This window comes from Oryctolagus cuniculus, chromosome 15 (genome assembly GCF_964237555.1).
Source record: "Oryctolagus cuniculus chromosome 15, mOryCun1.1, whole genome shotgun sequence".
Lineage (NCBI taxonomy): Eukaryota > Metazoa > Chordata > Mammalia > Lagomorpha > Leporidae > Oryctolagus > Oryctolagus cuniculus.
In genome coordinates, this window is record NC_091446.1 from 8,443,384 (window position 1) to 8,458,024 (window position 14,641).

General features: G+C 56.2%; 1 protein-coding gene across 5 annotated transcripts in view; it reads right to left on the reverse strand.

The window, feature by feature from the left end:
* DMBT1 (deleted in malignant brain tumors 1) overlaps positions 1-14,641 on the reverse strand; it is a 43,789-nt gene that overhangs the window by 5,653 nt on the left and 23,495 nt on the right. For all 5 annotated transcript variants that reach the window (XM_051824338.2, XM_070058303.1, XM_051824339.2 and 2 more), the window contains 10 exons: positions 13,522-13,845; positions 11,290-11,328; positions 6,015-6,047; positions 3,926-4,079; positions 3,539-3,738; positions 2,771-3,091; positions 2,224-2,244; positions 1,299-1,328; positions 876-1,026; positions 144-352 (listed from right to left, as the gene is read on the reverse strand). In XM_051824338.2, the coding sequence (XP_051680298.2) occupies positions 144-352; positions 876-1,026; positions 1,299-1,328; positions 2,224-2,244; positions 2,771-3,091; positions 3,539-3,738; positions 3,926-4,079; positions 6,015-6,047; positions 11,290-11,328; positions 13,522-13,845 (1,482 nt within the window). The remainder of the gene's footprint in view (positions 1-143; positions 353-875; positions 1,027-1,298; positions 1,329-2,223; positions 2,245-2,770; positions 3,092-3,538; positions 3,739-3,925; positions 4,080-6,014; positions 6,048-11,289; positions 11,329-13,521; positions 13,846-14,641) is intronic.

Consider the following 14,641-nt stretch of genomic DNA (forward strand, 5'->3'; position numbering starts at 1 on the left):
CTCCTGGCCCCTTTCAGCAGGAAATCGAGCCCTGGTGACCCACAGGGCTGCTCCACTTCCTTATTCCACAACCACAGGACACCGAGCACCAGAAGGCTGAGTGATGTCCCACTGCCACCCATGCACCCTCTCAAGGGACTCACTGGTGCTGTCATTGGAGGGGAGGGAGTAGAACTCCGCCTGGAACCCCCTCCTCGTGATGCTGCCGTCACTGACGAAGCGAACCGACAGGAAGTTCGAGGACGAGGTGAAGGAGCCCCGAGCCCCGTCACAGACCCGAGCGATGAGGGGGGAGCTATGGTAGGGGCCGTCGAAGACTTCGATATAATCGTACTGGCAGCCGCCTTCCAGCCTGTGGAGACAGAACACAGGGTTTCAGCCTCACACGGTCGACTGTGCCCACAGGGTTTCGTGAGCCTGAAGTGCAGTCCTTGTACTACAATGCCAAGGAGATCAAAATCAGCTGTCCTTTGCAAAAACCAAGTAAATGACTACGGCAAAGACTCCTGGGGCCACCGCAGACACAAATCAAGAGAGAAAATCTTGCTCGGCAACGGCTGTTAGAGAAGCAATCGCGGTCCTGCCCCTGCCCCACCCCGCAACCCCACTCGTCATCCAGGACACTGGAAACCCTGGGGTCTCTTCATGGTCAGGGCAGCCACCTGCCCTCTTGGCTTTGGGTGACAGTTTCCACCTGTCACAGGAGGAGGAACGGATAACCTAACCCCGCACTGGCCATTCCCTCCCTCCATGCGCAGCCTCTGTGCTAGGTCAAAAATCACTCCATAATGAAGTGTCCCCGGACACACGCCCGTCTTCCCCTCCCTGATGGCGGTGCGGCCCCCGTGTGTGCTGTCCTGCACCTGTACACTTACTGGACATCAGTGAAGGTCACGGTCACTTGGTAGTTGTTTTGGACCTCAATGTCCCACACACATCTGGCGTTGTTGGGATAGTTTCCGGGATAGAAGGGGCTGGAAAAGCGTCCGGAGTGCTGGGACAGGAAGCCTCCACAGGAATAACTTGCTGTCGGGACAAAATGGAGACGCGGATACCCCCAAGCTCACAGCTTGGCGATTTCCAAGGCACAAGCCCAGCAAGCCGCGGCCTGCGCCTGGACCACCCACAGAGGGTGGGCGTTACCCTCCCAGGGATGCTGTGCCTAGGGGAGCCAGGTCCTTGCCACTCTGGCCACCCCTCTGCATCACCAGTGTCACTGAGGACACCCTGTCACCCTGTCACAGGGACAGGGGCCCCAGGCATCTCTGCCACAGGCTCAGCAAGGGCTTGGAACTTACCATTTGAGGTGGAGATGTTGGGCACAGAAGCTGTTGGCAAAGAAAAGACCAGTCAGTTTTCCAGCATTCTCAGCACCATTGCTGAGGGCCTGGTCACCTGTGCCGGGCTCGGGGCCAGCCCTGCGTTCACAGGAGGGGCTGGGTAGGGGCCTTGCCCTCAGGGAGCTCACAGCTGGAGGACAGAGGGAAAAGCAGGACTCCCAGCACCCTGGGATGAGGCTGAGGGCAAGGACTGCCAGGGAGGGCCGGAGCAAGAGGTCTGGTTCCTGACCCAGACGGCGTGGAGAAGAGAAGGAGTTCCGGGCAGAGGAACAGCGCCTGCACAGGGGCCAGGGACGGCTGTGGCAGTGCGGGCACCAGGTGGACAGAGGAAGCGAGTCACGAAGGCCTGGAGGGCTCGCTTCAAGGGCACTGAGGCCAACCTCACACCTGCACTTGGTCACGACGCCCCTGGCTGCCCAGCGGAGAATGGACGGCAGAGGCAAGCCTGAACTTGTGCTGCAGGAAGCCAGGGAGGATGAGGAGGCGAGGGTGGGGTGCAAGGAAAGGCCCTGAGGAGCCAGGCTGTGCTGGGAACACCAGAGTGGGCAGAAGGAGCCGTTGTCTGTGACTCCTCGAGCTGGGCTGCCAAGTGGGCTGCACTTGGCCTACAGTGACCATGATCTGGCACGAGGGGTGGGAGGAACAGGAAGAACTGATGGTGATTCGGGAGACGAATCCTGGGTTGGGCTGGCCACCAAAGGACAAAGAAGTGCAAACTGTCCTGGGCCTGGAGAGGCCCAGCCCTGCAGGGGTCGGGACAGCAGCTGCAGGGGAGGCAGGGAGTTGGGGGAGGCAGGGCAGGAGAGCACACTCTCAGGGCCCAGGGCGCCACCGCCGAGGGACGCAGAGACCAGGAAGTGAAACGGAAGTCCCAGGTGCTCACCAGTTGTTGTTCCATAGTTTCCTGCAAGGACATGGAAAGAAGGCACAGGTCACAGAAGTGGCCAGGAGGAGTGGACAAAACACAGCAGGGGCACCCAGGGACTTATTATCTGACCCTATCAGTGCCCGTGCTCCTGGTCCACTCAGTTACCGTGGCCAAGAGGGGGCCTGCAGGGGTTAAAGGTTGCCCGGCTGCTCCCCAGCCCTGTCATTATTTGGGGTCCATCAGCCTCAAAGCCAAGGTCACAGCAACTCCCACTCTACCTGCTCAGAAAGGTTCCACCATTGTCCCAACTACCAGGGAGGCAAGTGCTACCATGATCGCTCCACTTCAGCACGGAGGAAACCGAATGGGTCGTGGAGCACGGTGGCCCAGGGTGCAGAAACTGGACATAGGGTACAGTGGCCTCCGCATGGCAAGCCAGGGGACAAGCCCCTGCTAGCCCCCTGTGTGTCAGAACTGAGCCAGGAGCCCTGAGTTTTTCCTTGATATTTTGCCTGACATCAGGTTACAGATGGAATATGCCTTCCATGACACCATGACTTACCTGTGCAGATGACACTGGCGTCTTCGTGGTGCCCACAGTTATGGGAGAACCAGCTCTGGCTCCGGCACTGCCAGAGCGTGGCTTCTGTGCCTGAGCAGTTCACGTCATCGAGGGTGATGGGGCCAGAGCCTGAGCCGAAGTAGGCACCTCCTGGGGCGGACACCGCATCTCCACACTGCAGCTGCCGGCAGACCACCTGGGCATCCTGAGTGTCCCAGGAGTCATCGCAGACGGTTCCCCACCTGCCGCCATGGTAAATCTCCACACGCCCAGCACAGGCGCCGTAGGAGGAATTTCCACTGACCAATCTCAAGCTGGCATCTGAAAGGCACACGCAGGAGGAGGTGAAGGCCGCGTCCCATGAGCAACCCCATCAGCACATAACCCCTGGGCCCTGCCCCTACCAAGTCCCCAGATGAAAATGTGTAAACCTGGACCCCTCCACGCAAAGCTGGAAGGGGCTCCAGACGTCACAAAGCTGGGACTCCCTCCCCTCCAGCCAGGGAGGGGCTGGCTCAGCAAGGAGAACCACCAGGGTCCTCGGGCGTAGGTGGCAGACCCACGTCCAGGTGGACTCCCTGCTGTGTACATCTCACTGCCTTGGCCAAGGACCTACCCCTCCACGGCTCCCATGTCAGCTGGGAGACAAGGGTCCCGGACAAAGCTCCACTGACGTCCTTCTTTGACTACTCCCAGCAAGCACTGCCCCAGCTGGGAGGCCTGGCTAAATCCAACGAGCCTCGCCAGCGAGACCAGGTGTGCGCCTACCTCTGGGAAAGGAATTATACCAAGCCAAAAAGCCCGTATTCTGGACACTGATGTCGCTTCGGAACAGAACGGTCATTCGATTGCTGGAAGTCGTGAATATCTGCCCGCTGTCATTACAGATTTTCCCCAGCAAACTACTATTCAGTGATCCATCGAAGATTTCCACGTAATCAAAATCGCAATAACTGTGCTGCTCCAACCTGGATGGGCACAGACATCTCCAAGTCAACACCGAACCTCCCCTCGTCCCCCTTTTTATAGACAGCTTGGATTTTAGGAGAGGTGCGTTGAAGGTAACGTGGTGGCAGCAAGCCTGCCCCACACTGACACTGCTGGACGCCCCGAGGCAGGGGGCAAAGCAGCCCTCGGCAACTCACTGTCACTCACCGCAGCTGGCTGAAGCCCAGGTTGATGAGGTAACCAGAAGGCACGGCTATTTCCCAGACACACAGGGCATTGTTGGGGTAGTAGCCAGGGTAGGACGGGCTGGAAAAGCTCCCCGTGGCATTGTACAGGAAGCCGCCGCAGTTTGAAGAGGGCCCTGCAGAGGACAGACAGAAGGACATCCCCATGGTGGCAGGTCTTCAGGCGTCTCGCGCCAAGGGATCAACTTCTGGGTGAAAGCCTCTGGGATTTCACACACACACACACACACACACACGCACACACACGCACGCACCCCCCTTGATGCTGTGACTTTTGAACAGTCCCTACTGTCCTCCACCAAGTCGGGAGCTTTAGCCTGTCCACGAGGCCCTGAGGGGTCTGGCCCTCACCAAGTGGTCTTCACACCTGGAACCCACCCACCCTGGCTGCAAGACTCTCCAGCACAGGAACTTGCTCCTCTCGGAGGGCTCGGCTTTCCTGACCCCCTCCTCAAGACGGTCCCTGCTCCTACGCCCTCTCTGCACACTGAACTTCTGCTTGGATGCACCTGTCACAGCCGTAACCACACAGCTAATCCCAGATTAACTAACGCTGGCAGCTGGCAGCTGGGAGATCGGGCTGCCTTTTTCATCATCAACCATTCTCAACGGCAATTTGACCACACACACTGCAAGGATTTAAAGTATTTACACAGTAAGAGTTAGTGTTTATCAAATATATTTCATGGACTAGGCGCTATGTTAATGTTAGCCGAGTAAGTCTACTTAGGTTCTAAAGAAAAAATAAAGTATGCAAAGACTTATCTCTTTCTCTCTTTTTTTTTTTTTTTTTTTTTTTTTTTTGACAAGCAGAGTTAGACAGTGAGAGAGAGACAGAGAGGTCTTCCTTCCATTGGTTCACCCCCCAGATGGCCACCACAGCCCGCATACTGCACCATCCGAAGTTTGGGCCATCCTCCACTGCCTTCCCGGGCCACAGCAAAGAGCTGGACTGGAAGAGGAGCAGCCGGGACAGAATCTGGCGCCCCAACCGGGACTAGAACCTGGAGTACCGGCACCGCAGGCGGAGGATTAACCAAGTAAGCTGCAACGCCGGTGCAAAGACTTCTCTTTAAAATGATTCATCATAGACTCATTTGTAATAATGAAGAATTATAAAGAGCTTAAGTGGTCAGCAACTAGGCATTCAATAATTCGTGGCATGGCGTCCAACAGGGTACAACACGGGCCTTGAGAATGATGGTGAGAAAAGAAGGAACGATGCAGAAAAGCCGCCATGTCGTTCCCCAAGGGCAACGGGAAGCCATGGGAACACATTCACAGTGAAACAGATGACATGCAGAAAAGCCGCCATGTCGTTCCCCAAGGGCAACGGGAAGCCATGGGAACACATTCACAGTGAAACAGATGACATGCAGAAAAGCCGCCATGTCGTTCCCCAAGGGCAACGGGAAGCCATGGGAACACATTCACAGTGAAACAGATGACATGGAGAAACGCGACCAACTGCGAAATCAGCCGTTTCTCATCTTCTCCCTTCTTCCTCCCAAAGCCTTCAAGATAATCCAGGACATACGTTTCTCCTTTTAAGTATCTTCTTTTAAGAACAGTTACCTTTTTGATTTAAATGAAGAGGAAATAGAGCTCCATCATGAAAACAAAACTTGTTTTCCTATGGAGAGAGATGTGAAGGGTGTGTGTGCAGGCTGCGTACAGGGCATGGTAGGGCCAGCCGGGTGGGCTATGTGTGTGTGCAGGCTGGGTGCAGGGCGCGGTGGAGCCAGCCGGGTGGGCTATGTGTGTGTGCAGGCTGGGTGCAGGGCGCGGTGGAGCCAGCCGGGTGGGCTATGTGTGTGTGCAGGCTGGGTGCAGGGCATGGTGGGGCCGGCCAGGTGGGCTACGTGTGAGTGCAGGCTGGGTGCAGGGCATGGTGGGGCCGGCCGGGTGGGCTATGTGTGTGTGCAGGCTGGGCTGGGCTGCTGTGTGTACTGGTGTGTGTGTGGGGGGGGGGGGGCTCCATTTTATGGACTGCAGCACTTTGGGATAAGAAAACCACACCCTGGGATTCAGAGGGAATGTGCGGGACTTACCTACAGTGGTTGTGACTGTTGGTTCCCACCAATCTGCAAAGCAAAAGAAGCTGGTTTAGGATTTCATTAGATAATTTTTGTATTAGAACTTTTTTTTTTTAAATCAAAGGTATAGAGAGAGGGGGAGAGAGCAAGAGAATCTTCCATCTACTGGTTCACCTAGATGGCCACAATGACCAGGGCTGGACCAGGCCGAAGTCAGAGGCCAGGAGCTTCATTTGGGTCTCCCATGTGGGTAGCAGGGGCCCAAACACTTGAACCATCTTCTGCTGCTTCCCAGGCCGTTAGCAGGGATCTGGGTCAGAAGTGGAGCAGCTGGGACATGGGAAGCCAGCATCGCAGGCAGCAGTCTTACCCGCTCTGCCACAACACGGGCCCCTCACTAGATTTTTAAACTCTGTGGTTATTAGTTTGACAAAGTTAAATCCTTTTCCTTACTACAGGACTTCTCAGAGCCTTGACCATCCCAGTGGACACTTAGCGGCCAACAAGGGTACTGTTAGGTACCGCACCCTGCACCCAGCCTGCACACACACATAGCCCACCCGGCCGGCCCCACCATGCCCTGCACCCAGCCTGCACACACACGTAGCCCACCTGGCTGGCCCTACCATGCCCTGCACCCAGCCTGTACACACACGCTTCACATCTCTCTCTCCATAGGAAAACAAGTTTTGTTTTCATGATGGAGCTCTATTTCCTCTTCATTTAAATCAAAAAGGTAACTAACAGTACCCTTGTTACCCTTGTTAGGTACCCCAAAGAAGTTGGCCCAGAAGAAACACACGGGGCACAAAGGACTTGCATGCTCCTTCAAAGTGGAGGATTCTTCCCTAGACCAACATGTGTAGCAGCTTTACTTGGCCGTGTTTCTTAGGTGAAGGTCATAGTTCCCCATGGGCACTTTCATCTGCACTGACCAGAGGCCCAGAGCCTCCTCTGCAGGCAGCACCCCAGACCAGCACTGCCCGTGGGCCATGGCAGCAGCCACAGGCCCCACCCCCACCACGGTGAGCCCAATGTCACAGCTGATGGTTGCAAGAATTCAGCTGCCACCTTAACAAATCCCAGAGTCCTCGGAGGGAAATCTGAGGATGAATCTGCCCTCTTCCTCCTCCTGGAAGCCAGGGTGGAGCCCAGAGAGGAAGATCGCTAGGTCAGAGTGGAGCTGGCTCACTGGCGTGGTCAGATTGGCTCTCACAACCGCAAGAACGAAAAGGAAGCGCGGTTGGTTCAGTCTCCCTGCACAGGATGTGTTAGAATGGGCAGCTCGGGATGACCAGGAATGCCCCTCCCCTCCCTCCCCGCCCCTCCCCTCCACACACGCCCTGCAAGGCTTCCAGGAGAGCTGAACGGTAGACACACAAACCTCCTGGGTTAGTGCAGTAACTCACAGTAACCCACCGTGTCCCTTATGAAGAACTGAAAGAGCATAGCTGTCTCCTAACACAAAGAAACACCAAGGGACAGCAATGCCAGCCACACTGACGTGGCCAGGATGTGCTGCATCTGCGCGTTCTCTCACACCAGGACTGTAAGCACCACGAGCTAACTTAAGATGTATAAAACCCTTGTGGATGCAAACAAAAATTATCCACAATCATTTTAAAAATGATCTCAAGGGTAAGTTTCACAAATCAAAAGACGTGGGGGGAGTTTATTCTTAGACCTTCAAGCAGATTGCAGGTTAGCTGCCTGCGGAAGCAGCCCCAGCACTCACAAACTCCAGACACAGTAAGGGCGGCTGCCAATGCTCTTTCCCCGTGGAGGTGCCAGGGAATCTCTGTCTGCAGAGGTGCTGAGGGTGAGGGGAGCCTTATGCGGAGGAGCCCTTTCGTGCAGCAAACCACACACTAAGAGACCCACCATACTGTCACCTGAGCAGATGACCCGGCTTCCTCACGGTGTTCACAGCCACGGGACAGCCAACCGCGGCGGCGGCGGCAGCTCTAAGACAGGTCGCAGTTCCTGAGCAACTCACTTCAACGAGGACAGCGGGTCCTGAGCCCTGACCACGCCGAGCACTTCCCGGGGCTGACACAGCCCAGCCACAGCCCAGCTGTCCCCTCCCTTGAAGGGTGGTACTTGCCATCCACACCCCCACAAAATGCTCCTCATGAGGGGGTCCTGGCAGATCCTGTCCACTGCCTGCAATGCCATGGGCCGAACTGTGTGTCAGGAGTGGTCACCAAGTAACCCAAATCAACTCCGCCTTGAGCTGTGAGCTGCCCAGTGAGTCAGCAGGAACAAGGAGCCAGCTCCAGGCCAGTCCCTGTGTATAATCTTTGAGGCCCAGCCACAGGCAAGAGTCAGGCCTTGTGAGCAAGCACCAAGAACCACTCTTCCCACACGAGACTTGGTGCACAGTGAGTCACGGCTCTCTGGAGGGGGTGCAGGGACTCAGGCCCCCCAAAACCAAGTCAGCACACACAGCCCACTTCCATGCACCTCCACTCAGAAACCTCTTCCTGGAGGCTGTAGCTAAGGATCTCCCTTTAGACAGATTTTGTGCAGGCCCCTCCCAGGCACCTGCTGAGCCGGCTCCCTTCTCCATTCCCTGCCCGCTCTGCCCCAGGAAGGGGTGCAGCCCGGATGGGTGCTTTCCATTTGAATCGCCATCCTCCCTGGCCACCCCAACACCTGCCACTGGCAGCTGGACAAAACCCAATACTGGTTCTCAGAAGACTTAGGAGACCTCATGAAAACAGGAATCCAGAAGACATTTGAGGAAGAGGATGAGAATGTAGGAAGGGCTCCCCCCGAGCAAAGCCCCGAGAACAGGCTGGCCTACCACCGTCTCTGAGGCCCATCTGAGCAGATGACAGCAGCGTCTACACCAGGGACAGTTACAAGACAGCCAGCCTCGGTGGGAGCAGTCCCACAGGTAGGACTCGCGCCCTAAGCGGCCAACGTAATCTAGGACAACTGAGCCTGAGCCCTGGCCAAACTGGGCCCTTCCCGGGGCTGACACGGCCCAGCCACAGCCCAGCTACCTGCAGACAACGTTGGCATCATTGATGTCCCAGCTGTCATCACACACGGTGCCCTAGGATTCCTGGTACAGGACCTCCACCTCGCCCTGGCACCAGTCACCTCCATTCACCAGCCTCAAGGCCAAACCTGACACAGATCCTGAAGGAACACAATTAGGTCTCGTTTGATTCTGTTTTCCACGATGAAGTCAAGGTTCTATGATTTATGTGCAGCCAAACCACTTCCCGGGGTCAGGTCCCCTCGTGCAGGCTAACGTCCACACAGGGAAACAGAAGGTGGCAGCCTGCCTCTCCTGGACCCTGGGCGCTCCTGCTCACAGAGGCCCAGCTGGAGACCAGACTGGCCCCTCTATCTCTCTAAGTCTAGAAGGTTCTCTTCTCACTCTATTCACTGATCAGTGCACTGCCCAGTCCACAGTGGACACCTTGCCTAGACTGACATCTGCACTGGAAGACAAGGGGGGTCGAGGAGTCAGCCACAGAGAATCACCCTCCCAGCAACACTTAGTGCCCTGCCATCCCCCAGACACGGCCTCCAACTCCCCTGCATGCAGACGTGGCCCTGAAACTCGGAGGGTGTCAGGAGGAGGGAAAGATAGAGACATCTGGCCTGAACCAATGTTGACTGCAACAGGTCAGAGGGTATCAAGGTCGCTCCTCAGGAAGGTCAAGTCAGTCTTGCGTATCAAAGGGCCAAGGTGCACTGACATTTATCTGAACTTGCAAGAGTTATCTGTTGGAACAATATCAAACTAGGTGATGCCAACTAGGATGGAAAGTTGGAATGAGCCAGGAGAGATGGACCACTTACAAGGCCACCAAACATGCATGAGCCAGCACCAGAGGGGACCTAACAGGTTGAAGAGGGACAAAGTAAAACCACAGGGGCCTATGCTGTAGAGCAGGAATCACAAGGCGGGGTCAAGAGTGAAGAGCTCTGCAGGTGGAGGGGCTGTGCCAGGCGCAACGATGCCCTCCCTAGGGTGACTGGGACAAAGCCACCCCACAGCAGACAGGCACAGTTAAATGGCCCAGGGATTCCTTTAGAGGATTAGGCTGGATATAGACCCCGATAGCTGAGCTGCTCAACACCCATCTTGCAGGCACCATCTGTCTGCCTAAGGGCAGAAACCGTTTCCACGTGTCTAAGTCACAATGCATAACGAAGGTCTGGTAACAAGCCAGCTGGTCCACACGGTCAAAGCCCATATTGCAAAGGGAGGCTATAGGACTGTAGAATCCACCTGAGCAAATGACACCAGAGTCCTCATGGTGTTCACAGTTAGGGAGAGCCAGTCCACACGGGCATCTCCACAGGGAGGACTCATGCCCTGAGCAGTTCATGTCATCCAGGATACTCTGTCCTGACCCTGACAAAACCCAGCACTTCCGGGGGTGGAAATGGCTGAACCACAGCCCAGCTGCCTGCAAACCACGCTGGCGTCAATGGTGCCCCAGGCGTCGTCACACACGGTACCCGAGGAGCCTTCGTACAGGACCTCCACCAGGCCCTGGCACTGGTCATTTCCATTCACCAGCCTCAGCTCCAAGCCAGGTAAGTCCTCTGGGGGACAAAGGACACCTCATCCACCCCTATTTGAGTTTAAGTCTCTAAGTTACATTTCACACTCAGGGCATTACTGATGGCAAGAGTCACCGGAGCTGGTGTCACCCGAGTATGTCCAGATTTCCCTTCATCAGGGTAAAAGGAGCAGGGTGATGGTACTGTCCTACATCCAAGGGAGCTCCAGTTATGGGGAACACCCATGATCACAGTGGAAGAGACAGCATTTTACTCTCCACTTCCAGCCCTGGCCATGGTCATAACAGGTCTCCACAGGGAGAAGTGGCAGCCTCAGACCATCCCCATGTTCAAGAGCTTCTGGCACCTGCAGGGTCCTGACTGGGTTCTTGAAAGTCAGCAGGTGGCAGGACCGTGGTCAGACAGATACAGGTCAGGCCCCTTCACCCACTCTCCTTGGGCCAGTAGCCCATGGCCTAGGAACCAGAAACTACATCCTGGCAGGACCAGCAGGGCTTGTCCTGAGCTCGTGGAAGACGGTTGTCCAGAAGATCTGAATGGGACCCAGTGGACTTCAGTCACCAACCTCCCCAAGCAACATCGGACCCAAGTCACTGCCTTCAGTGTCCCCACCATCACCCTACTCGATGCAGGGACTCGGATGTGGCAGGACACCAGCAGCTTCATCCTGTCATTTGCAAGTGCAATGCTTATCGAGAGCTGGAGAGCAAGGCCAGGGACGATGGAGGAGGTGATTTACCTGTGGTGGGTGCAGGCGGCGTTACGGTTGTCCATCCATCTGTAATCAGCAACAAGGAGAAAGACAACATGAGACTTGAGGGGAAACCGGCAGGAAGGAAAGGTTCTCTTGGCCCAGCAGGCACCGTGATCACCATTCCTCTCTGGAATTGCCCCTTGCTGCCCAGAGCCTACCCAAGGCTCCTGCTCGTGAGCTCACCAGGGGCAAAGGCCCCACTGAAACACACACTCCCCAACATCTCTCCTCATCTGCAATGTTCGGGGCAGGAAACAGGGGTGGGCGTTGTGGTGCACCAGGTCGAGGTGCCAGCTGGGACTTCTGCAACTCATTATAGGAGTTTCAGTTCAGGTTTCAGGTACTCTGCTGCTTATCCAAGTTTCTGCAAACGCAGCCGGGAAGCAGTGTATAACGGGAGATGCTGCCTCCCACGAGGGAGACTAGGACGGTGTCCTTGACTTACGGCTTTGGCCTGGTGCATTCTCAGCTACTACAGTCATTTGGAAGGAAAGCAGTGAATGGAAAATCTCTCTCTCTTTCTCTCTCTCTCTCTCACACATACAAACACACACACTCTATCACTCTGCTTTCAAATAATCAAACCCTAATAACGAAAATCTACAAACACACTGTCCCCCAGCATCTGACCCATCCACTGGCTGTTGGTTGGCACCACAGCCCAGATTCAGCAACTGGGAGCTGACATGGGATGAGAAGCAAGGTGTCTCCCAGGACAGAACTGGGTTTATCGAAAACTAAAAATACCAGGTATATTCATATCCGCCGTATTCCATGTGCACTACTTATTCCCCTCTGAATAGACATATCACCTACAGAAACTGGGGTGTCTCAATGAGGACAGCATGGGTCTCCCTAGAAAACTCTGATCCTCAAAAACAGATTGGCGGATGGCAACATCAAGGTCATAAAAGAAGAGGGAGCACAAGAAGGAAAAAGATCAGAGATCATTGACAACAAGACCACCATGCTAAACCTGCAAGAGTGTCAAGTAGAGAGCGTCACTCTAAGATGGTGACAGTCCGGATGGAGAGATGACAGCACGGGCACCGTGGGAATCCTCATGTCCGGTCAAGCACTTGTGGGAGTCCCAGGCTTCAGAGCGAGGGAAAGTAACAAACCCCGCAGTGTCAGCCAAGATGGAGGAGGTGGTGCCAGTGGGGAAGACGGGCGGGGACACAGCAGACAAGCACACGGACAAGCACTGACAAGCTGGGCACGGGCCGGGGATCTGTGACTGCAGAGGGAGGGGCACACCGAGCACAGAAGCCCCCAGGATGCCCGGGCCAGGAGTCTCAGCAAATTGACCCCCTGAGCTGATGGTCCCCCTGCCCCACTGTGCGCACACTGCCACTGTCCACCTGAACTCTTCAACCGCCAGCAAGCTCCACCCTGCATCCCTCTGCCATGGCTGATCCTCTGGCCGAGGTCACCTCTCCAACAGGGTAACATCTCCACAGGCCCAGGACAGGCCACAGAGGCCTGGGCAGTCACACCCAGCAGACCTGTACACGGCCACCCCAAGCACTGAGCTGATGAGGACCACAACTCCCCGATCCCTGGGAGTACTATTATGAGGCTCTATGTGCTCCCTACATATAGCCTCGGCCAGGAGGCCCCATCACCAAGGTCCAGTCAGGCTCCTAACAAGCCACTTTCTCCTCCCTGCCAGTCCTATGCCCATCCTCCCTTCCCAGCCTCAGCTCTCCGGAATCCTAAGAGACCACTGCCCAGGAATCTGTTCCAAGTGGAGGCTGCCCGCAGCACCCAGGGAGGGTCGCAGTCACCCAGGAGAGGAGTGGCTTGAACAGCCACCACTCTGCAAGTGTCTGACCATGACCAGGACGCCCGGGACCACTGCGGGTGGGGATCAGGGAAAATGGAAGGCCTCTGAGCTTCTGCCCCCAGGAGGATGGAGACTGAGCCCAACACTGCTGGCCAAGTCAGCTGCAAGCCAATGCCGCCCTCAGCAGGTGGACTGGACACGGACCGACTGTGCCGTGCTTCCTACATGGAGCCTGACACTGCACTCTGCAGCCTGTTGACGGAGGAAACCCCAGATCCTCCAGAAACCAAGAGGTGCTGGCACGGCTGCCCTGAGAAGCCTCTCCCTCGGCACACGGTCCTGTCTCAGGGCAGCAGACACAGCCCTGACTCCAGGTTTAAGTCGTTGTCACAGCGCATTTCCCGGGAGGGAGCCAGGGACTGGGCGCCCACCTGAGCAGATGACTCCTGCGTCCTCGTAGTGCCCACAGTTGTGGGAGAGCCAGCCACGGTGTGAGCAGTTCCACAGGTACGGCTCTTGGCCCGAGCAGGACACTTCATCCAAGAAAATGGATCCCGAACCCTGCCCGAAGCGGGCACTTCCTGGGGCTGACACAGCCCAGCCACAGCCCAGCTGCCTGCAGACCACGCTGGCGTCGTTGATGTCCCAGCTGTCATCACACACGGTGCCCCAGGAGCCCCGGTACAGGACCTCCACCCGGCCCTGGCACCGGGTACTTCCATTCACCAGTCTCACAGCCAAACGCGAATCCGGTCCTAGAGGACACAAAATGATTGACGTCTGAATCCTTCTTCCTGTGTGCAAGTCAAGACACTGTAGCTTGTGGGTCGCCCAGTCCACACACCAACAAAGAAGGCCCCTCGCAGTGTTGTGACCCAGGAGCATGGAGGCAGCCTCCTGCCCTCGCTGTCACTGCGCTCTCCTCACAAGTTCATTCCGGGGACAGACCCTGCTGGACGCCACATTGGATCCTCCTCGTCCCTCTGTCTGGAATGTTTATTACAACAGGCTTTTCCCTCCACACTCTGACCATTTATGGAAGGCTGCCTTGGACACCAAGGTGGACACTGAGGCTTGGTATCAAAACCTCAGCAGGGTCAGGGAGCCAACCGGGCTGACCACGTTTACTGAGAGCTAGAAGAACAGGTGCAGTAACCGACCCCCACCAGCACCCTGCGCCACAGGAGCACCACTCTGTCTCTACCATGACGCCAGCATCCTGGACTAGGTTTGGGGAGGAGCAGAACACAGATCAAGGCCACGTGCAGCCAGTCATCATGTGCACACTGCAAGCACACATAGCCAGGCTGAGCGACAGCACAGATAAACGCTGCTGTCCATATAGACTATGGGTGTGACCTCTTGGGACAATAACCAGGTCACAAAAGATCTGCCAGAGATGGGCTCTGCTGCTGGGCCTGGACACCAGGGCCTACTGAGACGTCACAGAGCCCTCTCAGAGATGACTGAAGGTGACATAAAGCACCACCCAGGGCAGGACACAAGGTGCACAGAGCATAGAGCTGGCAGCAGAATGGTCAGCAGCCCAGA